Source organism: Macaca mulatta, chromosome 3 (assembly GCF_049350105.2).
Source record: "Macaca mulatta isolate MMU2019108-1 chromosome 3, T2T-MMU8v2.0, whole genome shotgun sequence".
In the NCBI taxonomy this organism is placed as follows: Eukaryota; Metazoa; Chordata; class Mammalia; order Primates; family Cercopithecidae; genus Macaca; species Macaca mulatta.
The window spans coordinates 190,551,909-190,578,598 of NC_133408.1; the positions used below are offsets into that span (position 1 = coordinate 190,551,909).

Below are 26,690 nucleotides of genomic sequence, written 5' to 3' on the forward strand. Positions count from 1 at the left end.
GCACCATCATCCCTGAGGCAGCCTCAAGACGCGTCCGTCTCTGTGGGTGTATCTTGGGACCTCCCCTCTCATCATCGCTGTTGGGGCCTCCCCTCTTCTCCCTCATCGTCCTCCCCAGCAGCGACGTGCTTGCTTGAGGGCGAGCCCCTTATGTCCTGCTTGCTCTGTGGCTAGTGACCCCCACTGGACATGGTTGTGCTGTCTCCAGTCTCTCCTGTGACTTCATGTGCTCATTTCGTTGCTGCTCTTGCCCCAGTTCCTGTCCGCATGGGGAGGTGCCCCTCTGGGCTCCCAGGGGTCCTCTGGTGGTTGGGGCCTCTTGGCTCACAATCTGGCTGGGGTGGGCTTCACCCCACTCCCCCCAACCGGCTCTTCTGTCTGGGGACCCGGTGGCAGCAGTCCCATCCACCTTCCTCCTCCCTGGGCCGAAGGGGCAGAGGGCTGTGGCGGTTCAGGCCGTGGAGCCTAGGAGGGGATGGGGCGGTGCCACCTGTGGAGCTGCTGGGCGGCACTTTGCTCTCTGGTGGCTCTTTTGCCCGGTTCTCCTTGTTTTCTTTGGCCTTGCTTTCTCCCACACTGCAGTTGTGGCCCTGTGTCCCCTCGCTCTGCCCTTGGCTCCTGGCAGCCTGGGAGAACAGGAGGGATGGGGCCTGGGCTGCCTTGTGGCAAACATACCATCCCCTGCTGAGGTGGACGCTTGGCCTGTGTCTGGCCAGCAGGTGCCGCTGCCGCCCGCCGCCGCCGCCTCCTCCTCCTGGTCCTTCTCCTCATCCACCTCCTCCTCCTCCTCCTCCTCCTGTCCTTCTCCTCCTCCTCCTCTTCATTCCGCTGCCGCCGCTCCCCAGGCGCCTGGGTCTCTGCCCTCACCGGTGCTGACCGACTTGTGCGGGGCTTGAGTATAACTTGCCAAAATCTTTATTCTTTCGATATTTGCAGATATGTGCCACTGTTTCCAACTTTTCATCAACAAAAAGGCCTTTCCAACTCCTTCCAAATTAGAAGACCAGTTGGTGACACACAGCACCTCTGGACATGCCCCCTGTGCGGGGCCGGAGGCGGGCCGGGCCCTGGGACTGCTCTCAGATGAGAAGCGGCCGCCGAGCTCCCCACTCCAGAGACCCACGGGAACCTTTGTAACTAACCCCACCCCCAGGGAAGGCTAGGAGCGCCGGAGCCCGCGCTGGGGGCTGCCGGGGACCAGGCCCGGCCGGACGCTGCAGGCTCGCTGCATGGAGAAGAAGGCAGCTCTGCCCCACGCCCGGCGCTGGCCAGCGCGACGAGGCCCAGAGGGGCGGGGGAGTCCAAGCCCGCCCAGCCCGGCTGCTCCTGGGGGGCGCTTTCCTGCCCCTCCCCTCCTCTGCTCCTTCCTGCATGGACCTCTGCCGTTCCTGCTCCTGCTCCGGAAGCCGCCGCCGCCGCCGCGCTTGCCTTGCCCCCTCTTTTTGGCCTCCCCCTATTTCCTAGGATCCGCATTCGGGTGGACTCTGCCCCAGGAGCTTGACAGGGTGCAGGGCCTCTTCTGGCCTCTCTCCTCTCTCTGTCCATCCACTGTGCCCCTTGGGCCACGCCGACGCGCTCGGTGCCACGTGCCATGTGGTGTCTGTGCCGCAGATGGGCCATCTGCCCGCTCACTTGTGGACTTTGCGCTCCCGGTTGTCGCGCCCTGTGCTCCCGACCAGCAGCCCCACCGACCACCTCCTTGCCCCTGCTTCTCTTACGCCCCCGCCCCGGGCGTGCTCCTCGCGCCCTTGGCCTCTCTGTCCTTGCTCTTTTGTAAGGGGCGGGCCCGGCTCAGTGACCTGTGCTGCTCTGTATGGTGCCGTGTGTAAGAATAAACCCGTTGGAATACTCGTGGTCTCAGTTCCTTCCCGTCCCGCCGCCCTGGCCCGACCCACTGCTAGGGCTGCCCAGGAGGTGGGAGGCAGGAGGGAGGCCGGGAAGTCCAGGTGGGCAGTTCTCGGCAGACCCTGGGCCTCTTTAACACGCCTTTTGTTTTCTCTTCTAGTCTCGGAAGGGTGCTGACCTGGACCGGGAGAAGAAGGCCGCCGAGTGCAAGGTGGACAGCATCGGGAGCGGCCGCGCCATCCCCATCAAGCAGGTCAGCGCTTCTCTTCCCGTGTGCTCCAGGGCTCAGAATGAGGCCCAGGAATGTGGCTCTTCCCAGAGCCTCTTCTCATGGGGGAGATGGCATCAGAGGCCAGCACCACCCTCCCAGGTGGAGTCCTTAACAAGGGACAGGCTCTCCCGTGAGAAGCCGCCTTCCCTGCGCCGCCAACTTCTGGCCGCTAGATCTGCCTGAACCTTCTGATCACCACAGGAGGGCAGCAGAGAGCTACCTGCCGTGTTCAGCCAGTCGCTCAGCCTGTCCCGCTGGTTCTGGAGTTGGGTCTGGAGAGGGTTGAGTGGCTAAGGAAAATGAGCAACCCGAGGAGCCTTGCGTGGAAGGGGATACTGAGGGCTAGTCCAGCGCTAGGTCTGTTGGCATGGTTTTGTTAATAAGGGCCTCTGATCGTCTTTAAAGAAAAAAGTTGAGACTCTACCTCCTCACCTCTCCCACCTCCTTTCTAGTCAGTTCTGGGAGCAGTGGGCCTGCCTTCTGCCAGACCTCTGGTCTTGGGTTCCTGCACTGGACAGGGCATTGCCCCACAGAGGGCGTCTCTCTGGTGTGTTGAGCCAGAGCTGCTGGAGTAGAATGGGGAGGTGTGTCTTTGGCGTGTGGGCAAGAGCCTGAGGGGCTGGGGTGCCCATAAGGACGGGGGCAATTGGCACAGAATTTCTTGGGATCCGGTGGCTGGAGAAGCCACGTACATAGGTAGCTGTACTGCCACGTTTTGACCACGGAGGAGGCTGATGTGGCCAGAGCACCTGAGCCCAGCGTTGCAAGGCCTGCGGTCAGGTGTGGCTCTCCTGGGCTGGGACTCATGGGCAGTGTGACCGCTTGTGAGGAGGGGCCAGTGTGACCAGGATTCATTCGTTAAGGCTGGGGGTTTCTGACCCCCTGCGAAAGTCCATTTAGAATGAAGAGTCCCAAGCAGGGTAGTGTCCCAGAGGGCAGGGTCCCACAGGGTCCCATGCAGTGATCTGTATTGTTTCCGCTCACCCCTCCTTGAAATGTTCATTGCATTTATGTCTGACAGTGACCACTCCAGTTGGGCCAGCCTACTGGGAGGCCCCCTGAAAAGCCAAGAGCACAGTGACAGCAGCCAGAGGCTTCACTGTTCGTTCATGGAGTGCCTGTGTGTGTGTGTGTGTGTGTGTCTTTGGGCAGAATCAGACCCTGCACAAACCTGTTGCTCATTTGGTCCCCTCTCTCCGGGCACCTCCTTTGTGGGGGCCCCTGCTAGATGATGCCCTGTGCTTTGGGCGTAGGCTTCTCAGCTCCCTACTTGGAGATGGGGAGTGCAAGGGAGGGCGTGGGCGGTGAGTGGGTGTGTGGACACACTTCACCGAATTCACTACGAAAATGGGACCGCTTTCCTTAGGGTTGTACGTGCTCCCTTTCCTCACTGGGAGTTGTGGTCATCAGGGGCTGACTTATTCCCTGAATCTCTCACATGGGAAGGAAGGAGAGATGTTGGGTTGGGGAGGAAGCCCTGTGAACTTGAACCTGGGGTCCAGTCTTAGAGTCAGTAGGTCACTGGTGTTTTCACCCCTAAATCTCAGGGACGCTCAGTAGGAAGACCCTCTAGCTACACAGCCCAGAGGGGTGCCGCCTGCTGGGGGCAGGTGTCAGAGGCTTGTGCCTGATGCAGTGACACCCTATAAGGGGTGCCCGCTCCTTCCCGTTCTGTAACGATCACTCGCTAGGGGCGGGGCGCATCCGTTGTCTTCTTCCAGCTTGGTGGCCATTTCTGGCGCTTCCCCGCTCTCGGACCTCCCTGCTGCCACCGGTCCAGCCCCGCCAGATCTGTAGCCCCTCCTTGCTCCGCCCTCCTGTCCCGTTCTCCCGGTTCTGTTCCTTCCCCTCCCCCCCAGCTCCTGCTGGGAGTGGAGATTGCATTTCAGTTGCCATTTGCATTCCCAATCAATCCGGACTCCGCAATTAAGTCGGCTGGCGGAGCTGGGAGGGAGGCGGCGGCGGGAACGGGTCCTCTGGGGGCTGTCGCCTCCGCGCCTCCGCGCCGCTCCCATTCCGCCCCAGATTGCTTCCTGCTCCGCCGTGCGCAGCCGGCCGGCCGGGGAGGGAGCAGGAACCCCTGTAGCTTCTTTGGAGAGGGAGTGGGGAGAGGCGCGGGCTAGGCGAGTTTCCTCCCGTCCGCTTCCGTGAGCAGGCGGGTGAGCAGGGCGGGGCTGAGCAGCCGGGTCGTTCCGCCCGCGCCCCCGGCCCCGCCTCCGCCCGGGGAGGGCGCTGCCGAGGACCGGGGCGTTCAGGGTGGAGGAGGGACCCCCCCGCCACGATCACATTCTCTGCGAGGAGGGAGGAGCCACACGTGTCTGGGTCGGAAAGGTGTGGAGACCCGTTCCCACCCTGACTATCAAGAGAAACTGCGCGCATTGCAGGTCTTGAGCGGCTCCACGTTCCAGGCCGCTGGAGCTGGGAGCGGAGCTGGGCGGGGGCCGGGGCCGGCCGTGGAGTCTCCCGCTGAAGGCTGGGAGAGGGAAGCACGCACCCCGTGGGGTGGGGGAAGTCGGGACAGGGGCGGGGAGCTGGGTCCCTCCCTCACACTTAGTAATTTCTTCGATCTGTGTGTTGGGGGCGGGTCGGGGGCAGGGGATTGAGGATGACTCCAGGGCATCTCCAGAGCCCGAGGGTCGCAGCGGAGGGGGAATAGTTGACTGCTTCTGAGCTCTCGGTGCACCTGGTCCCTGGCCAGTGACAGGAATAACACACCCAGAGGCAGGTCACCAAGGCCCAGCCGACCTGGAAGACTCCTTCACAGACCACGAGGCAGGGCCTGCTTGCCTTGTGGAAGGCCCCCTTAATGCTGCTTGTCTTCAGAAGCCCCTTTCGAAGGTAGGGTCTCCCAGGCCAAGGGGGCCAGGTAGCAGGATGTGTCTGCCCATGGCCATGTACTTCAGCTTCCAGCCCGCATGCTCGCACCTCCCGCAATGGCATTTGGCCCTGGTGTGGCCGGAAGAGGAGCAGCAAGGATGTGAAATGTGCTGGGAAGTCGGCAACTGATGTCACAGCTGCTAGGGCCGCTGGAAGTGGGTGCCCTTTCTGGCCTCCACCCGTCCCCCATCTGTTGGGGAGGGGAGAGGTCCAGGAAACGGGAATCACTTTTACCCTAATTGCTTCCATCTAGGGTTGAGCCTTCTATTAGGAAAAACTTAGAGGAGGAAGGTGCAGTTGAATCCCATATTCACCCCCTACCACTGGGTGTCACTAACCCTAACCCTAACCCTAACCCTAACCCTAACCCTAACCCTAACCCACGAGCTGCAGACAAGGGACTGCCATTTCCCTGTGCCTACATCTCTTAGTCCCCGTGTTGTTGGCTGTCTGCCGGCGGGCTCTCCATTCCTAAAGGAGATGCCATCCTGGGGCCTCTTCCCTCTCTGGGTGCCCCCTTCTCTAAGTATGGGCAGAGTCTGCTTTTTCAAGGGTCCCTGCTGGGGGTGCTGCCCTTTCTGCTCTCCCAGCTAAGGGTGAGCCCCACACTCAGCCCCCTGTTTGTGGATCTACCTGTGCTCCTCTTCCTTTTGTGGGATTTTTGCCTTGAAGTCTCCAGGGAGCACTGCCTCTTCTCAGCCCTCTTGAGGTGGGGGTTTTGGAGGATGGGGGCCCACAGATGGTGATGTTGGTCCTGGATCTGCCCCTGGTCTCCACTGTGGCACTCCCTAGTCCTGAATGACCCCTGCCTCCCATTCCCAGCTGTTGCCTGGGAGAGGCAAGCACACCCAGTGGGGTGAGGGGAGTTGGGACAGGGGTGGGGAGCTGGGTCCATCCCTCACACTTGGTTATTTCTTTGATCTGTGTGTTGGGGACTGGGGACGGAGGTGGCGGGGGGTGGGGGGGGGAATTGAGGATGACTCCAGGGCATCTCCAGAGCCCGAGGGCCTTAGCCTTAGAGTACGCTAGTCCCATTGCTGTTGTGTGTTGTTTGAGGGAGAGAGCCTGAGCCAGTAAGGGCGTCTTTATAGGGTTCTCACTAGAGGGAGTAGGTTTCTCCTGGGAAGGAGGCCACAGCTGTGGTTGAGCGTCGTCTCCTGCCATCTTCCTAGTGGGGTCTGTCTCCTGCATTAGTCATCTGACAGCCAGGGTTTTAGGGGGCTTTTCCCCAATTCTTCCAACAGATGTTTACTGGGTGTCAGCTGTGGCCCAGGCCTTGTCCCCAGGGCAGGCTCCTTGCTGTGGCACTTTCGCTTGTCCTTCTAGCCATCCTCTCTGCGTTCAGCGAGTCTCACTGGCTTACGCAGGAAGTGTGGTTGCTGAGAGGGAAGGCTGGCTCTCCCTGCTGCCTGGCTTGGTGGTCTGGGGGATGCTTGGGACAATTAGGGGATTTTCTGCCCTATTATGGAGCTACCACGGGGTGGAAGGCCGGGACCTTACCAAAATCTCTGCTGTTTTGACCCTTGGAGCCTCTTGGGGAGGAGCATCACTGATGGCCACTGTCTACACCCCTGAGCGTCTACTCCTGACCATCTATACCCCTGACTGTCTATACCTCCGATCATCTACACCCGACGGTCTACACCCCTGACAGGCTTCTCCTGTGGAGGTGGCGCCACACACTGGGGAGGGAAGATGCCCACCTGCCAGAACAGTGGTCCAGCTGCTTCCTGGTGGATGATTGGGGGAGAGCCGAGTTCTGGGGAAGGACTGGTCTAAGGGGCCTTCCCAAGTTCAGTGATAGGTCCTTAAAGGCTGCTTTGCTCAAAGTGGCCCAGGAGAAGTAGGGAGGGAGGAGGGCATTGCCTAACGACATCGTGACCTTCCCATGCCCTATGAGGCTGGCTCCTCCGGGGCTGGCTCCTGGTTTCTGATCAGACCTCTGTTCTCAGGGGATCCTGCTGAAGCGGAGCGGCAAGTCCCTGAACAAGGAGTGGAAGAAGAAGTACGTGACACTCTGTGACAATGGGCTGCTCACCTATCACCCCAGCCTGCATGTGAGTCTGGGAGGAGGAGTCTCCTGGGGGAGTATGGAGAGGGGGTAGAGGGAGGATAACAGAATGTTCGCAGCGAGCAGGCTCCAGGACTGGGGGGAAGCAGACCTTAGTGATTTCGAATGGATCATCCCTGGAGAAGGAACCTCGCACTGGAGCTTGGGACATGCACAAGACCCAGCTGGCCCCTCCCTCGCCCTCTGGGCAGTCAAGCTGTATATCAGACTTTTCAGTTGTCTAAGGTGGGGGATTCAGCCACTTCCACAGAATTTCTAGTTGGGGTGCCAATGTTGCCCAGCAGTTGTGTTAAGCTGGGCAGTGCCAGTGGGGAGCTGTGGGCTCCTAGGCCTGGGATGGTGGAGGACCATGGCTACTGAGAATGGGCTGGAGCCTCAGACAGTTCTCCTGGGATGAGAGTGAGGGTAGCCTTGTCTGTGGTTAGGAGGGTCTGGTGGCCGCGTGGCCTGTGTCCCAGCTGGGGGGTGTTGTGGTGACTGGAGTGGCCCCTGTGCAGCTCCCTCCACCCTTCTTTCCTCCCCTCCCCTCACTGCGTGGCTCCAGCACACAGCTGTCACCGGAATCCATCTCTGTCACCACCCCACTGTGGGGCTAATGAGTTCTCCTGTGAAGCCCCTCAAGCACAGCGCGTGCCCCCCCGCCCCCCCCAGAAGCCCTGGGCCTGCCTCTAAATCCACCCAAGATGTCAGGAAGGCCTGACCCGAGAGGTGCTGGGTCCCTGTGTCCTGGCCATCACCCAGGCCCGAGAGCACCGCCCAGACAGTCCTGCGGAGAAGACGAGTAGAGAAGGCCTAGCCCTCCCGGGCTTCCGGGTATCTGACCATCCTCAGGCAATGGTCCTCCCCGTCAGCTCAGGGGACACCACCAGTCAGCCCCTCGCCCTTCGTAACATGCCTTACTCCACAGGGCAGGGCCTGGTACCTGGGAGACTGGAGGAGGGAGCACCCGCATTCGGTGCAGCCAGCTCCTGAGCTCCTGCTCGAGCCCCCCGCTCCCCACCGTGGGCACAGACCTTGTCCCGCTCGCGAGTCCTTGCGAGGCGATGAGAGAGGCCGCCAGGCCTGCTGGGAAGAGCGCTGATGACAGAGGCAGAAAGTATCGTAGGAGGCCAAAGGGCACTCTTGTGGTCACCAGGCTTTGTTACTGTGTTCAGAGCCCTACGCTAAAGGAAGGGCCAGAAGACAAGGAGAGCCCCAGTATTTCCCTGTCGAAAGGCTCCAAGGGTTTCAGGGCCACTCACAGACAGGAAGTCCCAGGTAGGAGTGCTGAGGCCAGGAGACCACACCAGAGTCTTCTAAGTCCCAGCTTAAGGTGTTTCACGGCCGACACCACCAGGCAGCTTAGCCGTGCCCTTCACTCATGTCCAGCTGCCCATCTCGGTGGTGGAGCTTGGGAATGGGCCTGTTTGTAATGTCTGTTTCCCCACCTGTGTGGAGCTGCCCTTCCCCTTCCCCTTTTGCCAGGTTCTTACCTGCTCCTCTCTTGTTTTATGTGACCCTAGCTTGGTGCACTGTCTGTGCCCTCTGCCAACAGTGGAGGCAGCGAGGATGAAGAGGAGTGGCAGAGGGTGTCGTGGGATGTGGAAGAAAGGGTGGGTTGTGGGGTTGGGCTGGGTTTTGGTTTCAGTAGAGGAAACACAGCCAGCTGGAGAGCAGAGCTCGGGGGTTGGTGGCTTTTCAGAGTCACCCAGCTGGTGGCTAAGACTTGGACCTATGACTTTGGCTGTGAGCATTACCCAGATTTTTCTGCACTTGCTAAGAGCACCTCCCTCTGGGGCTGACTGAGAGAGTCATGTAAGAGTTAATAACAGGGCGAGTGTTGTCAAGTAAGGAAGGAGCCAGGTTTGCCTGCCTGGGGCTAGGGTGGGCATCTGAGCCCCCCAGGAGTGCCCCTCCATGCCACACTTGTTGCACTGTGTGAGTTCTTAGAATTCACCCTGCAAGGCCAGGCCTTCAAGTCCTGGCACCCAGATCCTGTCACAGGCCCCAAAGCATACTTGGCTACACATGGTGCAAAAGCACGAGTGGAGGCATGGCCAGTCGTGGCTCCATGTGCTCACAGCTCTCTCTGGAGCTCTGGCAGAGGCCGCTTCACTTTGTGCCACGCCACCCTCCCCTGCCACTACACTTTCCCTCCCTCCGGGGCTGCTGCCTCGCCTCCTCCATCTCCCCTGGCCACCCTCTTCCAACCTGAGCGTGCTCTTCAGTTGCCAGCAGTGAGCAGGCTGCCTCCCTACCTGTGAGCAGCCGCTTCTCTCTGGGGCTCTTCAAACCCTACACCCTGGCAGGAAGCATGTCCAGGAAGGAGCTCCAGCAACTCCAGAGGCTCCGACAGAACTCTGGGCTGAGCCTGGCTCTCCGCTCCAGCAAGGGTCTCCCCTGAGCCCCAAGGGCATTGGGGCTGGTAACTCACCTATGGATGGGGGCTGGGCAGGACAGGACACACAGAGGATGAGTTCGTGGGCCAGCCCTGAGCCCCACGCCCGATTCTCGCCTGGCCCAAGAGAGCCCGCCACAGCCTCCCCCATTTTGCAGCCAGCGGAGCCATTCACACAATCACCTTCTGTTAATTCTATCTGCAACATCAATTAAATTGTTTGTAGAAACTAATTGAATGTGGCTTAATCACACATCTTAATAGCTTTCCACGCTCTGAACTCGTTGTTAATTCCAGTAATAAAACGAGATGAGAACGCTGGCTGGGTAATTAGCGAGGAGGCTGGGGAAGAAATTGCTGTTTGATGGTGGGTAATAAAGGCAGCCGTGGTGACCGCTCTCCTGAGCAGCCGCCACTGCCACCATGCTCCCCGTTCTGCTGACGGAGGGAAACGCTGCTGCCTGGCTGAGGTTCCCATCCCTGCTGCTGCTCCTCAAGCTTCTCTCCGCTCTCCTCTGGGCCCAGGCTCCAGGGTTGCCTGGGCACGGGAGTGTGGAGTCTGGGGCTGTGGGCGCCAGCCTGCCCTGGGAATTCGGAGTGTCTGGCTGGTGCCATCAGAGATGCTGAAGTTGAGCCATCCTTTCCCCTGAGGCCAGTTTCTGGACCTTAGCTCCGAACGGAGTCCACCTGTGCAACTCTTCTTCTTGGCGTGGGGTCAGCTTTTCCTGCCATGTCCCAGCCTGGGCATCCCACGGCTGTCGTGGGGCCTGAAAACTGTTGCAGCTTCTGTGACCTCCTTGTGAACTAGAGCAGCCCAAGCCCCTCCCCTAAGGAGGGAGTGCAGCTGTGCCTTTGGCCCAGCCAGCTGTTGACTGTTGTCTGTAGTAGCCGATCTAAGATGTGATTGTGTACAGGGACTGCTGACGGGGACCAGGGACGGGAAGCTGAATCTGTGGGATGCAAGTCGAGAGCCGTTGAGGCAGTGAAGTCATTTAGTCGACACTGGGCTGAAAGCAAGACAGAGGGCCAGTGGGGCCAGTGGCGTGCAGCCCAGTGTGCTGGAGAAGGATGGATGGAGGTACGCTGGGAGGGCAGGAGGGGTTCCTGGGTCTGCTTCCTTCCCAGCCACCTTGGCAAGGCCCCAAGCTGTGGGCAGAGTGCTGCTCCGCCAAGTGTGGGCCGAGCGGTTGTTAAAAGAGATCCTGCCTGGGCGGGAGGCTGCTCACTGATTCCTCGGTTATGTCGTTCTGTGGTTCTGGGACAACGAACAAGACTTTAGCACGTGTGCTTGGGGCCAGGCACTTAGTACTGTCCCTTACAGAGGACTCGGGTGGCTGGAGGGCACAGGTAAGCCCAGGGCTGCCAGGAGCAGCAGTGGCAGGGAGTGGGAGCTCCTTCCTGAACACACCTTCTAGGCGTGGCTCTTCTGCTGTGGTTGGTTACTCCCGTGGTCCTATTCCTGAAGGGCTGTCTGCCTGGGAAGATGCCATAGCCACCTTGAGAATGAAGGCGACTGCAAGCTTGGCCAGACCCACAGGGCTGGACCTGGGCAGGGAGGCCGCGTGCTGACGCCAGGCCTTTCCACCATTCCCCTGATGACACGGAGCTGTGGGTGACGTCCAGCCCAGCCACAGAAGTGCAGGTGGAGGCTGGTGTTTGGTGCCTCTTTCCTCCATCTAGGTGGTAACCTCCTCACCTTCTCTTAGTGACCAGGGACCAGGTGACTCCTTGTCGACTTGCTGTCCTCATTCCTCCCAGAGGGAGCCCTGGTGAGACTTCCTGCCCTTCCACTGCTTCCCAAGAGGCAGCAGGCCCCCTGGGCTCTTTCCAGCAGAGAACAGTGTGGGTTTTCCCTGGAGCTAACGGGGTGAGAAGGTAGAGCCAGCCTCGGGGGAAAGCCGTCTGATGGCCGGAGCGGTAAAGGTGAAGGCCGGGCTCCTCAGCGTGGGAGGACCGTGTCTGGGAAGACTCACACGACCGCCCTCAGGACGCAGACATTCCGGAGGCGCTCCCGGAGGGGAAAGGAGGAGCAGAGTTATGTCCAATCAGTGTCATTCAGTCAGAAGTTAAATCTGGCACCACCACCCAGGTTCTTCTCTCAGGAAGGGGCATAGACCCATGGAGAGGAGTTCGTGCCACTTTACCAAGGGCATTAGCTAGGAATTGCCGTGGAGCTCAGGGACAGTGACAGGGACCCGGAAGCAGGAGGCAACAGGCTGGGACAGCCCTTGGGACAGTGTCTGGTGATAAACACTTGTCGAACAGTTGAAAGGGAAGCCTCTGGAGGAGAGGCTGGAAGCAGGAGGCCCGGTGGGGGCTCCAGGCCAGGAAGCTGCAGGCCGCCACCCTCCCTCCCTGCACTCGGCCGTGGTGCTCCCTAAATGGTGGGGGGAGTCCAAGCACAAAGTGGTCCCCCATCTCCGGGGCCCTGACTTGAAGGCAGGGTGAGTCCCGAGCCCAGGACAGGCTGGAGGAAGCCTGTGTACAGGGCACAGGCTTGGGAATCTGAAAAAGCTGGGCTTGAATCTGACTCTGCTACCGTTTAATTGTGTGTTCCTGGGCAGATAAACCTTTCTAAGCCTCAGTTCCTTCATCTACAAAACAGGCACTACCTCCCTCAGGTAGTGAAGATTACACGAGGTCACACGTGGAATGTATAAATACACTGATGTAGGATGGTAAATACCCTGCACGCGACAGGCAGATGACATGACGGCGACGACAGTGACTGCCGCCAGGGAATCAGTGGGACCTGTGAAGCCACCTGTTGCTGTATTCCAAAGTCCAGCAGAAAGAATCAGAGGCTTCCCTTTAAACTGTGCGACAAGTGTTGATTATCAGACACTGTCCTAAGGGCTGGGACTATACTAGGCTTTAGAAGTTTCTTAATGCCCAGGTGAGGGCTGCAGTGCTTGGTGGCCCCCCTGTCATCCATGTCCCCGAGTCTCTCCACTCCCCTCCTCAGCCAGGGGCTCTCCCTAAATCCCAGCATGGCCCAACACTCGGCCTGCTTTGTGCTGTTGCCTCCGAAGCCGTTGTTCCTGAGGCCTGAGCCTCAGCGCTTAGCTCCAGGTGCTTAGCCACCCCCAACTCTACCTCCCTCCTGGCAGAGTCCCCCTAGAGCTACTATGAGCACCGTGGAGATCGGGGTGTAATCCAGACTCAGAGACATTCTGTGGCTTAGAATCCTGTTTTCAAGATTGGAGCCTTCCCTCCCTCCCACAGCAGGGAGAGACCTAGGAGCTGCGAGGCTCAGTGCTGCAGTGACTGCTGCTAACCAGTCTTCATCTGTCTCCCCCACCCGGCCTTAGGATTACATGCAGAACATCCACGGCAAGGAGATTGACCTGCTGCGGACAACGGTGAAAGTGCCAGGGAAGCGCCTGCCCCGAGCCACACCTGCCACAGCCCCGGGCACCAGCCCCCGTGCCAATGGGCTGTCCGTGGAGCGGAGTAACACACAGCTGGGTGGGGGCACAGGTGAGGCGGCTGCTGAGGTGGGGTCTGTGGGGTGGCTGCTATGGAGCCCAGGCAGGCAGGCATTCTGGGTTTGGCTGCTTCTCAGCCTGGGCACAGGGTGCTGGCCAGCATCACACTTCAAGGTCACCTCAGCCAAAGACATGTGCCCTAATGCAGCCCTAGTGGAGTTAATTGAGGTGGCAGCAAATGTCTAGAGCAGCAGTTGATCTGATGTCAGATGGGGCCAGATAGTGTCATGTTTGGGCAGTGGTGCTGGTGGTCCTAGGCCCATCTCTGCATCCGGATCCGAGGCAGGCGACGGGTGGGGGCAGTGCCTCTGGGTGCATGGCCGGCATCTCAGCCAAGGTTGACATTTGGAGATGGGAGAGGCAGAAGGGGACGGAGCTGTCTGGGGTCAAGCTGGTGCATATTCTCAGGCCTGAGTGAGAGGTGGGATCTCTGCTCAGAGAGGACTGAATTTAGACAGGAGCTGGAGGCAGGAGACTCCAGTGAAGAGCTGTCGTGTTCTTGCCTTTTCAACTGATAGTGCTGGCTCAGGCGAAAGGCCTCCTGTCCCAAGGAACTCCCTTCCTAGCGCCGCTTCATTCCTCCTCCTTCGGGCCCCCAGGCCCTGTGCTCTTCCAGGGTCCGTCCTTCCACACTCGTTTCCCTCACTTCCAGAGCCGCTGACTCCCGACTGCTTTCCCCCAGACTTCAGTATCCCCGACGTTGTCCTAGACCATTGTATCTCATGTTCCTGGGCCCAGGAACAGCTGCCCCAAACCCTGCCAGGCTGGGGCCATTCCTGTGCCCTGTCCCAGCAGTCAGCACCTGGTAGCACAGGTCTGCAGCTGCGTGAGTCACCTCCCTAGAGGGCCTGTCCTTGTCACAGTGAGGGGAGGATGTGACAGACTTAGTGGACAGGTGGCTGGGGATACGAAGTCCCCTGGAATGGATGGGAGAGACCCCAAACAATAAAGAATTGTCTCACTCAAAGTGCTGATGGGACTCCGCTGAGAAAGCCCAGGTTAGAGGGAAGGAAGGCGCAATGATGCCTCCAGGTGTGGTCCTTGTTGGAGGCAAGGCTCCTGAAACAGGTGTGCTGGGCCCGCTGTCGCAGAACCGCCATGGACCAGGCTGAAGGCAGGGGAGTGGCCGGGGAGGGGCCTGACACAACTGAGATGTGCCATCCACAGTGGATGTCTCTGCATCAGGCCCCAGGTCCACAGCAGCTCTGAAGTGGACATTATTGTCCCCGTTTTAATGAGGAAACAGAGGCTTGGCATAGCTAACAAACTTGTCTGTAAATTCCACAGTAAGTGGGAGACCTAGGGTTCAGCCTAATTGTGTCTGACTTGAAGAGCCATGTTCTTTCCTCCAAGCGACCCTGAGCTCAGAAAGGAAGCTTGTGAGGTGGATGGAGAGAAGGAAGGAAGCCAAGGGGGAGAAAGCCAGCCACTCCCCATCATGGGGCTATGCCAGTGGGGGACCTTGAGCCTGCTGTGGGGTTGCACTGGCCTGATGGCAGGTCGTAGGCAGTCTTCAGTGCTCTTCCCGGAGATCGGGACAGAGCTGCAGGGAGCCCTCTGGCACCAGCCCCCAGGAGCCCCTTTGCTCAGCTTGAGGTTTCTCTTATCATTCCAAAAATGAGGAGCAGGCCCAAGTGAGTCCCTTGATGGCAGGGAGCCAGAGGACAGCTGGGCTGTTTCCCTAGAGTGAGGGAAACGAGAAGATGCTGTCCTGTCCCGTTCCTGTCCCTGACATCCCTCACCTGGGAGCGGCAGTGGCATGGAGGAGGCAGCCCCGTGCTCTTGCTCCTGTAATGACAGCGCCCACACGCAGGAGCTCGCGGACGGTGCCCACCCAGCCCGCGTCCCGCTGCCGCGTGCCGACACCGACACCGACCCTCATGCACACTCACACATGTCTCTCGCTCACCGGGCGATGTTAACATCTCATTATCTTTGTTACTGTAATTACATTATCCGCTGCTTTATGCAGAATTATCCTCCGAGGACTAATTGATGGCTCCATGTTTAATTCATTAATCATTAGCATCAAATTCGACAATTACAGTGCACACTGATTGTGGGATTGCAGGCGTAATGAGGGGAGAATTAACAAAGGAAAGGGAAAGCACTTTCCCTCCCTCAGGGTTTTGGGCTGGGGGCTTGAGGAGGAAGTTGGGCCTGTGATGTCTTTGGATGGGGCTAGGGATGAGGGGGAATACGATTTGGAACCTGGAAGGCCATGAAAGCAGGCGTGAGGAGAAGCAAGCTGTCTGAGAAATGAGGTACCGAGTGTGCACCCCGGAAGGTTTCCTGAGGCGGGACCTGTGAGGGCGGAGGAGGAGAGGTGGGCAGGATTCTGAAGAGGCAGCATCTGTGTGTTCCTTCTGGGCCTGGAGATGGAGACCGGCCTGTAGCCTCAGTGCTGCACGTATATGACTAAGTACTTACTATGTGTCTGGTCGTGTTTGGGGTGTTGTGACAAATACAAGAGGAACATAAAACTTGCTCCCTGCCTTTAGGCGTCATCCCAGTGGCAGAGCAGTGACATGTTGGGCCGTTCCTTTCCCTTCCAGCTGCTGCAGCCCGGTGCCGCCTCCCCATAGGCTTCCCCTCAGTCCCACCGCCTGCAGGGCTGGTGTGAGGCCTGGTGCCTGCCCTTCCCCTGGCTGGGCCTCTGCCTGCTGTCTCCAGCTTTGGCCAGCTCCGAGCCCCTTCTCTGCTTTCTCACTAACGTCCAGCACCTGGCTGCCTCCTCGGCTTCAAGGTTCAAGCACCCCAGGTTTGGCCCCCCTGTTCTTAGACCTCCTAGGGCCATTTCCTTCTGGTCTCAGTCTTGGGTGGACTGAAGAAGGGGAAGGAAGCTTAGGTTCTTGGTGTTCCAACTCAGGCCTTCAAGTGTCACAGGCCTCTGAGGCCCCATGGCTGTTCCCAGAATCTCTCCAGCAGGGGCTCAGCCAGGGAGTGAGGTGGGAGAATCGTGCCGCTCTCTGTCCTCCTCCACTGCCGGCCGCGCCTGCCCCAGCCTTGGCTTTCCTAGAGCCTTTGATTCCCCCTGGCTCTGCCATTCTTCCCTGATGGGAAACGAAAGATTAATTTTCTCCAGCCCAACAGGATAATTACTAATACTAATTAGACATAATTACTTGAATTTGATACAGTTATTTCTCGTCAGAATGGCGGTAAAGCTGAGGCAAAGCAAATGGCATATGTGGACTAGAATGGAAGGTGCAGGGGCCCAAGCCAGGAGGAGCCCCACAAGGAACGCTGCAGAGATGGGCGTCAGCACCACCCAGCTCCACAAGTCGGGAGATCTCTGATGCAGAGACCTCTCCCTACTCCCAGATCACAGTGAGGGGACAGAGCTGTAGGCCTTTCTGCTCATGGAGGGAGGAGGGCATGAAGGTCTGGGGACAGGCTGCTTCCTAAGGCACACAGGGCCCCTGCGTGGCCTCTGGCCCTCCCAGAAGCTGGCCTGCTACCTGATGAACCCGTGCCCTGCTGGAATTTCTCCAGCTCTGCCCTGCAGCCCTATTTTTAGGATAGTATATTTGAACATTCTCCCCGGCCCGGCCTCCCTTCCCAGTCTGACCCTTCCCACCCCCAGGTGCCCCCCACTCGGCCAGCAGCGCATCCCTGCACTCTGAGCGCCCCCTCAGCAGCTCGGCCTGGGCTGGCCCGCGCCCTGAGGGGCTGCACCAGCGCTCCTGCTCCGTTTCCAGCGCCGACCAGTGGAGTGAGGCCACCACTTCCCTGCCCCCAGGCATGCAGCACCCTGGTGAGTGGTGGCTCTGCTGCTTCCCACCTTTTCTGGGGCCCCAGTGACAGAGAGGAGGGGAACCGGGCAGCATTCTTTGCTTGGGAGGCTGCAGTGGGACAGTGTCCAGGCCAAGGGGTGGGGCCCAGCTGGGCCCTCCAGGGCTTGTCAGAGAGACCTTGCTTCGGGGCTAGTACTGATGTTGTCTTGGAAGCAGAGTAGGGGCACTGTTCCTTCTCCAGCCTCCACGTGCAGCCCTTTTCCCCAGAGACCCCATCGCCTGCAGCCCTGCCTAGGGCCAGCGCTAGAGGCCCGCCCTCTGCAGCTCCTCCTCCCCTTCGTCCCCAGGCGGCGCTGGTGGCGGCTCCCGCATCCCCATCAGCCCCCCGCGCAGTTAGCTCATCAGCCTCTCGGCAGGGGGACAGGGAAGCGGCTGAGTAGGGAGGTCGGAGGCTGGGCGCTCTAAGCCGTGTGTGCCACATTCCGAAGGCAGCAGCATCTTACCCGCTACTGTGGAGTGGAGGGGGGGTCCCTGTGGAGTTGTCCTGAAAGGTCATTTTCCACCTGACCTGTGCTGCCCCCCTCAGATAGGCCTCCACCCATCCTAGGTGACTCTCCCGTCTGCCCCTTCCACCTGCTTCGAGGGCTCTTCCGTTTGCCCCTTTGTCTGTTCTCTTTCTCTCTCTGCTTGTCTTCTTTTGACCCTACTTCTTACTTTCACCATTGACCACAGACCCCATCAGCAGTTCTGAAGGCTCAAAAGGGCATGGAGCCAGCTCTCCTGTCCCTTGCCCTTTCCATGCCCTTGTCCTGAGTGTAATCACAGGAAGACCCAGGGTTCCCCACTGTCACCCCAGCCAAGGGTGCTTTCCCTAATTGGCTTCCCAAAGGCCTTCCTTGAGTCTTCACAGTAGGAGCCCTGAGGCCCAGCCTCTGAGCTGCCATGGCCTCAGGAGCGTGGGCTGAGGGAGGAGCTGGGCGGTGCCAGCACAGGGATCTGCCCCACCTCTTGTTCCACGCCCAGCCCACCCTGGGGGAAGTGAGCTTGGAGCGCATGAGAAGGGGAGCCAGGGGCCCTTCCCTTGGGTCACCGGTCCAGTGGCCTGTGCTGGCCTGCATGAGGGCCCTCTGTTGAGTCTGGAAGGAGGAAGGCAGGGAGGGAGGGAGCGTGTCTGCCTCTAATGAAGTTTGACATTTAGTGGTGAGCGCCGGGCGGGGTGTGGGAGACGGAGCTTGATTAGCGCGCTCTAATTGACAGTAATTAGGCAGCTCCCTGATTGTTTCTAATTCTGCTATTAATTGTGAGGAGCGGGGAGTGTGATTGAGGATAAATTTGGTGCGGAGCTGCTGGGGCTTCAGCTCCCCGTGAGTTCCCTGGGCTGCCTTCCACCCCTCCAGGCTGCACAGGCAGCTTCCTCCCTTTGCCTCCATCCTGTTCTGCCTAAGTTTCCTACTCTCTCTCTCCACATTTGCCTCCTCCAAGGCTGGGGAGCTTTGGGACTGGGAAGCCCAGGCAGACCTCACCTAGAGAGAGGTGTCCGTCTGGCTCTCCTGAGTGTGGCCCAGCTACAGTTGGCAGGACTGGTCCTCTCCTCCTCCCAGTGCCCTGCGCCCCTCCCCTCCTCTGCCTCCCTTCTTCCCACACTTCTCCAACTCTCCCCTCACCAGCCAGTGGCCCAGCTGAGGTACTCAGTTCCAGCCCCAAGCTGGATCCTCCCCCATCTCCCCACTCCAACCGGAAGAAGCACCGGAGGAAAAAGAGCACCGGGACCCCCCGACCAGACGGCCCCAGCAGTGCTGCTGAAGGTTAGGGGGACCCAGAGGGAAACCGGGCACAGGAGGTGGGCAGTGGGACTTGGGGATAGTACCCTAAAAGTAACACTTATTTTTTTTTTGTATTCAATGGATTAAGCACTTTCTAGTAGTTGCTAATCAAAGTAGTTCTACAACTTCTTTTGGTAATCTAGACCTGGTATCTTAGAAAAGTTCTGCTAACTGAAACCCTTTCTGTTGAAATGTGGGCTTACTTCATTTATTCTTAAAGAAGGTAAACGACAGCAGACGGCTACATCAATAGCTCCTTTAAGATGTTCGGGCAGGACCTGTGTTTTCTGTCTCTTGTGTCATCCTGAGTTTAATAAGTGCTGGGTATTTACTGGGTGCTTAATACATGTGTACAGATTGACTGAGTCTCTCCTTAGTTTTCCTTAGGCTAAGGAATTCCAGGTCCTGAAGCCTTCTTCCATAGGACCTTTCTCTTCCTCTATTGATTATACTGCTGCTCCTCAGATTTTCCCCAAAGTATCTTCAAAACCTGCCTCTTCTTGGTGATTGGAGTTTCTTTGCTCCCAAATAAGTTTAACACTTCTATAGACTCATAATTTCTCACTTCTACTCTAATCGTCAGGGTAGAGGTATGGGTCAGGGGAGCAGAGACACCTAGCCAACCTGCGACAGTGATGCTTAGTACTTACAGCATGGGGGCTCCCTTCTGGTCCGGCAGACCGAGCCCCACAAATGATCATGGAGATCTTGTAGTTCAAAGGCTGTGGTCAAAAGCAAGGCGAGGCGCAGTGGTGGTGCCTGGGGAAGGAGGCGCCGGTTCTATTTCTGTGGGAAGGCAGTTCTGCTAACAGTCCCTGAGAGCAAGGGCCCAGCAGAGGAGAAATTCCAGGGGATGTCGGCATCACTGAGGTGAGGTTGCCTGGGGCCAAGATGCAGTGAGGACTTACAAGCAGGGATGGCCTTGGCAGAACTGGGGTTCACCCTGGGGCCTTACCATAGGCACCTGTGCTGTATTCCCAGCCCCCAGGACACAGTCACACTGCTTGTTAGGAATTGTTCACCCATGGGGCGGTGACCATTGGGAATGAGATTCATGCGTCTGTCTTCTGGGGCCTGGGGGAGCAGAGCTTGGAAGAGCTTCACCACATTGCTTGGGATCACAGTCCAGCCCTCAGTGCTTGTCACTACAGATGCCCTCAGGCCCCTATTTGCTCACATACTCCAGGTCCGAGAGAAAACCTCTCCTCTCCCCCATCCACTTGCCCTTCCTGCCTGTCTATGCCATGGCAGTGGGGGAGGGGCCCAGCTCCCATGAGCCCCACGCTGACACCGTCAGGAATATTGGGTTTAATGAGCTGCAAAATGAGGCGGCTGCAGCTGACATGTACGGATGGTGCCCACACCCGCCTTCCCCCACCCTCTCCCAGTGTTTGCCTCCTAGCACCCCGTCGCATCCTTCTCCAGATACTCAGCTCTTTCTCTGGGAAGCACCCCTCTGATTTGACACCCATTCCTGGCAGTGCCAGGGGTGCCAAGATCTTGCACCCCCCATCTGTTTTCACTTAAGCTCCACAGGTGGTTAGGAAGGCGGATTGGGAGCTCACACTAGTCTTGCAAGTTTACTCTGGCCTCCCCCTGCAAGTTGTCCTGGAGTGTGTGGCCTTGTGGCTGGGGAAGGATCTAGAGGAGGACACGTGCCAGTGGAGCAGGGTAGTGAGTGGCGTTGTGGCGATAGCATGCCCTGGGTGTGCACACAGGCCAGGAGCCCTGATGGCATGAACACCCCCCAACAGAGGCAGAGGAGTCGTTTGAATTTGTGGTGGTGTCCCTCACCGGGCAGACGTGGCACTTCGAGGCCTCAACGGCGGAGGAGCGGGAGCTGTGGGTTCAGAGTGTGCAGGCCCAGATCCTTGCCAGCCTGCAAGGCTGCCGCAGTGCCAAGGACAAGGTGGGTACAGAGTGACTGGGCCCACACAGAGCACCTGGCTGGGGTGGGACTGAAAAGGGCCTCATGACTGACCAACCGCCCCTTGTCTCTCCTGCTGTGCGACAGACTCGACTGGGGAACCAGAACACAGCTCTGGCTGTGCAGGCAGTCCGCACCGTTCGTGGCAACAGCTTTTGTATCGACTGCGATGCACCTAGTGAGTGCAAGGCTGGTGGGGCTGGGAGCTGGGGACAGCCCAGGGAAAGCTTCGTAAGCATCAAGGAGCAGGGAAGAGGGCAGGGAAGACTTCCGTAGTTGTCCCAAGCTCTGGTGGCCTGCCTGCTGTCGCTATATCATTCTCCTCTCCTTGCCTAGATCCAGACTGGGCCAGCCTGAACCTGGGTGCCCTGATGTGCATTGAGTGCTCAGGCATCCACCGACACCTGGGGGCTCACCTGTCCCGGGTGCGCTCCCTCGACCTCGATGACTGGCCACCTGAGCTGCTGGCTGTCATGACTGCCATGGGCAATGCCCTCGCCAACAGCGTCTGGGAGGGGGCCTTGGGTGGCTACTCCAAGCCAGGACCTGACGCCTGCAGGTGAGCGGATGGCACCCTGGAGCTGGCCAGGAATGGGGGAACCGCTGGGGGCTCCCAGCATGGGGAAGATTGGAGTGGCTGTGATGGTATTAGAAGGGTTAAAACTGTCCGTTGCTCTGCTTGGCAGTTGGCCCCTTGGGGGTGCCCCTCCTGCTCTGGTGCCTGTCACTCAGTCGCCTCACAACAACGGGCCCTTTCTGAGCGTTATCAGCAGGTCAGGGGCCAGCAGGAGGCGCATGCGCAGGGCCCCTATCATGGTGTGGTGCAGAGCGCCCACTCCGGAGCTCTGAGATGGGGAGAATGGGTGGGAGATAGGGGAGTGCATGGCCCCCCAGTGCAGGCCCCCACCCGCTTTGTTCCAGCACTGCCAATCCAAGAGAGTTCAGACGGCCAGATAAGCTGCAACACGGGCCTGCCTGGAATCTTCCTGCCCTCTCAGCCCCCACATCCCCACTGTCCCCAGGGGGCCTCCCTTCTGTGTCCCTTCCTTTCAGCTTCTCCCACCCCCCTTTCCATTACCCACTGCCCCTCTGTGTGCCTGGTGTTTCCAAGGCTTCCCTCCTCCCTTTCTGCTCCGTCTCATCTTCTCTGTTTCTTCCTTCTTCCCCCTGGTGCTTGCTTCCTTTCCTGCCCACCTTCTTGGCCCCACCCGTTGCTTGGTGTCCTTCCTTGGCTCATGCCCTGATGGGCCTGTGGTTGCAGAGAGGAGAAGGAACGCTGGATACGGGCCAAGTATGAACAGAAGCTCTTCCTGGCCCCACTGCCAAGCTCAGATGTGCCGCTGGGGCAGCAGCTGCTCCGGGCCGTGGTGGAAGATGACCTGCGGCTGTTGGTGATGCTCCTGGCACATGGCTCCAAGGAGGAGGTGAATGAGACCTATGGGGACGGGGATGGGCGGACAGCTCTACATCTCTCCAGTGCCATGGCCAATGTTGTCTTCACACAGCTGCTCATCTGGGTGAGTCACGTGTCTCTAGCCTGCCCTGACCACACTCTTCTTAGCCTTATTCTTTGAAAGCCACCTCTTCTTTCCTCCCCTACAACCAATCTGTCTCCTCCCATGTCATGCCAACTGTGAACATGTGTTTTCTCCTACAGTACGGGGTGGACGTGAGGAGCCGGGACGCCCGGGGCCTGACTCCACTGGCCTATGCTCGCCGGGCCGGCAGCCAGGAGTGTGCAGACATCTTGATCCAGCATGGCTGCCCTGGGGAGGGCTGTGGCTTAGTGCCTACCCCCAACAGAGAGCCTGCCAATGGCACCAACCCCTCTGCTGAGCTTCACCGTAGTCCTAGCCTCCTATAAGGCCCAGGAAGAGGGCAGAGGGGCCAGAAGGACTCCATGGCCCGAAGACCATCCTCCTTGCAGGCACTGTGGGAACAGACACAGAGATGGACAAGCAGGGACATGCCGAGAGGACGAAGCAGAGGAAATTAGGGAGGAGAGTCAAAGGGATCAGGGAGAGTTGGGGATTTGAGCTGCAGCAGAGAGGGATGAGGGATTTAGCCCTCTGCCCTAAGGTGCCATTGAAAAGGGACAGGACCCTTCGGAGGTGCCTGTGAGGAGAGGGGAGCAGGACCTCTCCCTCCTCCAGATCCCTGCCTCCTAGTGCCAGCCCCTCACACGCCTTCATCCTGAAATAGGAGGACGGCCCAGTTTGGGGGTGCTGGATGAAAGAGACGAGGGGTGATCTGTGAGTCCCATGTAAACTTTGTACATTGGAATATTTATGTTTGTGTACATATTTGATGTGTGTGTGTATGATGAGCCAATAAACCAGATTGTGTGCGTGGTCTTGTTTCCCCCTTTTATGTTGCTGCCCTCCCAAGCGCGCCCCTCAGCTCTGCTCTCTCCTTGTCCTTTTCTTCTCATTGTTTACCATGTTCTGAGATTTTCTTCCCTCTGTTTGGCTGGGTCCTAGGTGGTCTGTGTGCATTGCTTTCTTTCGGCCTTCCCTTGGTAGGGTGTGGTTGAGTTTTCAGCAGCACAGCACAAGGCCCGTGATGAGAAGACACAAAGCTCTTTGCTTCCTACTGGGTGCTGCCTCCCCAACCTTCAGACAGCTTTTTTTTTTTTTTTTTTTTTTTTTTGAGACAGAGTCTTGCTCTGTCACCCAGGCTGAAGTGCAGTGGCACGATCTCGGCTCACTGCAACCTCATTCTCCCGAGTTCAAGCGATTCTCCTGCCTCAGCCTCCCAAGTAGCTGGGATTACAGGCGCCCACCACCACACCCAGCTTATTTTTGTATTTTTAGTAGAGAGGGGTTTTTGCCATGTTAGCCAGGCTGGTCTTGAACTCCTGACCTCGGGTGATCCTCCTGCCTCGGCCTCCCAAAGTACTGGGATTACAGGCGTGAGCCAGCATGCCCAGCCATCAGGTAGCTTTTCCAGCTGCTCTCTTCATTTGTCATCAATATTCTATGTAGAAAGCTTGTTGCCACACCCTGTACTGGCCAGAATGCACCCAGAGAGAGGGCGTAAGCACTGCCCCTTTCCTACAAGTCTGGGAATGGCCATACAGCAGGATGTACAGGGAGATACTTGAGTCAGTACCCAGGAGAAGAACTGAAGGTGCCGCAGGATAAGTGGCAGCACTTCTCTCCAGATAGCTGTGTTACAACATAGACTGACTTGTGCCTGGGCTTTGCTTGTGAGGAAAGGGGAGGAGGTAGGTGGTTAACACCAGAATAGCTGCCCTAACTCCCACCATCTTGCCAAGCCAAGCTGGGGGCAGAATCCAGAGTTCCTGCTTTTCCTTCTGACTTAATCCCTTAGTCCAGAAGGAAGACCTGGGGGAAGTGCTTCTCCCTGCTGGTTCTGAAAGGATGAGAACTTGTTGAGTTAGAGTCTTGGCCCTCTGAGGAGTCTGTTGCTGTCCCATTCCTGGACCCACGTTGCTGGTAGCCCTTGTCTTCTCTTTTTTAAAAAAAATTTCCCACAGACCAGGTGCAGTGGCTCACACCTATAATCCCAGCACTTTGGGAGGCCGAGGTGGGCAGATCACGAGGTCAGGAGTTTGAGACCAGCCTGGCCAACATGGTGAAACTCTGTCTCTACTAAAAATACAAAAATTAGCCAGGCGTAATGGTGGGTGCCTGTAATCCCAGCTACTCAGGAGGCTGAGGCAGGAGAATTGCTTGAACCCAGGAGACGTAGGTTGCAGTGAGCCGAGATCGCGCCACTGCACTCCAGCTTGGGTGACAGAGCAAGACTCCATCTCAGGGGGAAAAAAAAAATCCCACAGACCTGACATAGGCCCTTTCTAAAACACCATGAGCATATGTTGGGTGTGGTGGGCTGGTGTGTTGTGCAGGTAAATAGGCAAGTAACACTCTTCAGAGAGGAAGCCAGGCTTTATTTTCTCAGCCCACAGCCCCTTTTGCAAGGCTGATGCAAACCTTACATATAGATAGGGCAAAATAGAGACAGGGCTGTGGGTTATGTGTAGGAGTAGGTGCCTGGGCTCCAAATACTAGCAATAGTCACCTCCAGATTCCCTATGGAAAACAAGCTGCTTGGGCTGGTTGAATACTGCTTTGAACAGGTTAGGAGGCTTCATAGGTAGAGCCAGAAAACCCCTGCAGGTCAGGGCCTTGGTTTGAGCTGCTTCTCATCTGTGGGCTTCCTGCCCAGGTGCTCTCTTGCCTGCCACCACAGGGGACGCATGGCCACAGAAACTCTGCTCCAGCTCTGCCAGAATGACAATGGCTCCCGTGATCCTCAACCTCTGCCTGGCTTATCTCCTAAAAAGATCTAACCACGGCCAGGTGTGGTGGCTCATGCCTGTAATCCCAGCACTCTGGGAGGCCGAGGTGGGCGGATCACGAAGTCAGGAGATTGAGACCATCCTGGCTAACACAGTGAAACCCCATCTCTACTAAAAATACCAAAAATACAAAAAAAAAAAAAAAAATTAGCCGGGTGTGGTGGCGGGCGCCTGTAGTCCCAGCTACTCAGGAGGCTGAGACAGGAGAATGGCGTGAACCTGGGAGGTGGAGCTTGCAGTGAGCTGAGATCGTGCCACTGCACTCAAGACTGGGCAACAGAGTGAGACTCCATCTCAAAAAAAGAAAAAAAAAGGTTCTAACCCCATAGGTTTCCTGTGAAGGCTGAATCTAAGGTATCAGGGAGACTTAGCCTTGATCTAGACCAGGCTGGGAATGGGGCTGGTCTGGACTACATATTTTTAGCCTAATTCTCAAGCCCTGCTGAAATTGAGCCAAAAAATAGAGAAGACCTGCCCTAGCTCTGTGTCCTAGCTGGAGAACTGTGGAACCATTGTTAATGACCAGTCACGGCTCCAGGTTGCTTTGTTTGGTTGCCCAAACCAGCTAGGAGAAATGGGCTGCCAAGGAGAGCTGTCTTGGTCTCGCCATAAGAAGTGTCCAGCACGTGTCAGGGTGATGAGACGTTGATAAGTCTTCCATTCCAGGAATCAGGAATAGCCAGAAGCTTTCCCTCTAAGGAAAGTAAGGAGGCCAAGTATTTGAACTGTACTTCCATCCCCTTCCTGACATTAATACCTTCATTTCCTGAATTTCTTGGCCTCATTCACAGCCCATTTTTCTTCTCGATGGCTCTGCTCTCTACTGTATCTTCCCTCCCAAATCAATACGGGTCATATTTCTTCCCAGGAAGCCCAGTTACCATGAATCCAACTTCCACTGGTTTCTGTGCCCTTTGCCTGCTGTCTGCAGATGGATCTGTGAGCCCTGCTCCCTGTGTTCACTTTGTCCACTAATGCTGTTCCAATCCCCAAGCCTCTACTATGTCTATCACACAAATTCATTCCTGTCCCATCCACTTTGCAGTGCCCGCCCTCAACCGATCTCATTCTGTAACAGAAGAGGTAGGGGTATCCCAAGCTTCAAAAATGGTGCAACGGGAAGAAGAAGAGATGACAGTTAATGCCGTTAGAACAGAAAACTGGAAGTGGGTCTTTCCCCCTAGGCCCTTGGATCCGGAATATCAAAGGGTGGCAGAGACAGACTAAGCTGCCATGTCTTCTGCATAGAAAACAATTTATTCATGAGCTCACAGGTGATATGAATGCCCCAGTCATTAGTGACCTCCACTTAGTTAGATGGCTTGGACATACCCCAGCTAAACTAGGGTCAAGTACTTCATAATACAACAGGAAGTTAATCTCTCCCAAAGTCTGCCAGCTCATCCAAGGAGGAGAAAACAGAGCTGGAGAAGCTTGCCTGTTTAATGGGAAGCAGGAAGAGATGGCACGTTAGGAGCACGAGGTATAGAGGCAAGAGCGAGCAGTGGGCAGCCCTAGTGGAAAAGCGCGGGGGTAGAGGTAGTTAATATGGGGTGGGGGAGATGGGGGAGTGCTGAAGAATTTCTACAGAGGCCAGTGATGGTTGCATTTCATTTCTTTGTAAAGAGAGGCAAGATGGGGCCTACCCCAAAGCAGTAGGACAGATGAACTCTGGCTGAGGATTAAGGAAACAACTTTCCCAATCCCTCTCAGGGGTGCAGACAGACGGACAGAGACAGATAGCTCCATATATACACATTTACACAAATAAATAAGGAGCTGCGATCTACTTGGCTAGGTATCACCTGATCCCTCCACCCATCAGAAGCTGTTTCAGGGCATTCGCCACAGAACCTTCAGGCCCTAGGCATCTTAGAACCCACCCCGTCCCCAGGAGTCCACCTCAGTCTCAACAGCTCCTCAGCAATTAGAACCCCAGCCCCTCTAACC

At 57.6% G+C, this 26,690-nt stretch overlaps 1 protein-coding gene across 10 annotated transcripts in view; it reads left to right on the forward strand.

The window, feature by feature from the left end:
• AGAP3 (ArfGAP with GTPase domain, ankyrin repeat and PH domain 3) overlaps nucleotides 1–22,767 on the forward strand; it is a 56,912-nt gene extending 34,145 nt beyond the window's left edge. For 3 of the 10 annotated variants that reach the window (XM_015135295.3, XM_028846477.2, XM_077997727.1), the window contains 10 exons: nucleotides 2,006–2,098; nucleotides 6,946–7,050; nucleotides 12,753–12,921; nucleotides 16,516–16,686; nucleotides 18,334–18,471; nucleotides 20,244–20,398; nucleotides 20,504–20,594; nucleotides 20,753–20,975; nucleotides 21,678–21,933; nucleotides 22,074–22,767. In XM_015135295.3, the coding sequence (XP_014990781.2) occupies nucleotides 2,006–2,098; nucleotides 6,946–7,050; nucleotides 12,753–12,921; nucleotides 16,516–16,686; nucleotides 18,334–18,471; nucleotides 20,244–20,398; nucleotides 20,504–20,594; nucleotides 20,753–20,975; nucleotides 21,678–21,933; nucleotides 22,074–22,280 (1,608 nt within the window). In that variant the 3' untranslated portion in view covers nucleotides 22,281–22,767. Of the gene's footprint in view, nucleotides 1–936; nucleotides 1,850–2,005; nucleotides 2,099–6,945; nucleotides 7,051–12,752; nucleotides 12,922–16,515; nucleotides 16,687–18,333; nucleotides 18,472–20,243; nucleotides 20,399–20,503; nucleotides 20,595–20,752; nucleotides 20,976–21,677; nucleotides 21,934–22,073 lie in introns of those variants that run through there. The other 7 variants (XM_028846480.2, XM_028846479.2, XM_028846483.2 and 4 more) reach the window with 4 other exon arrangements.
• Nucleotides 22,768–26,690: the final 3,923 nt, after the last annotated feature.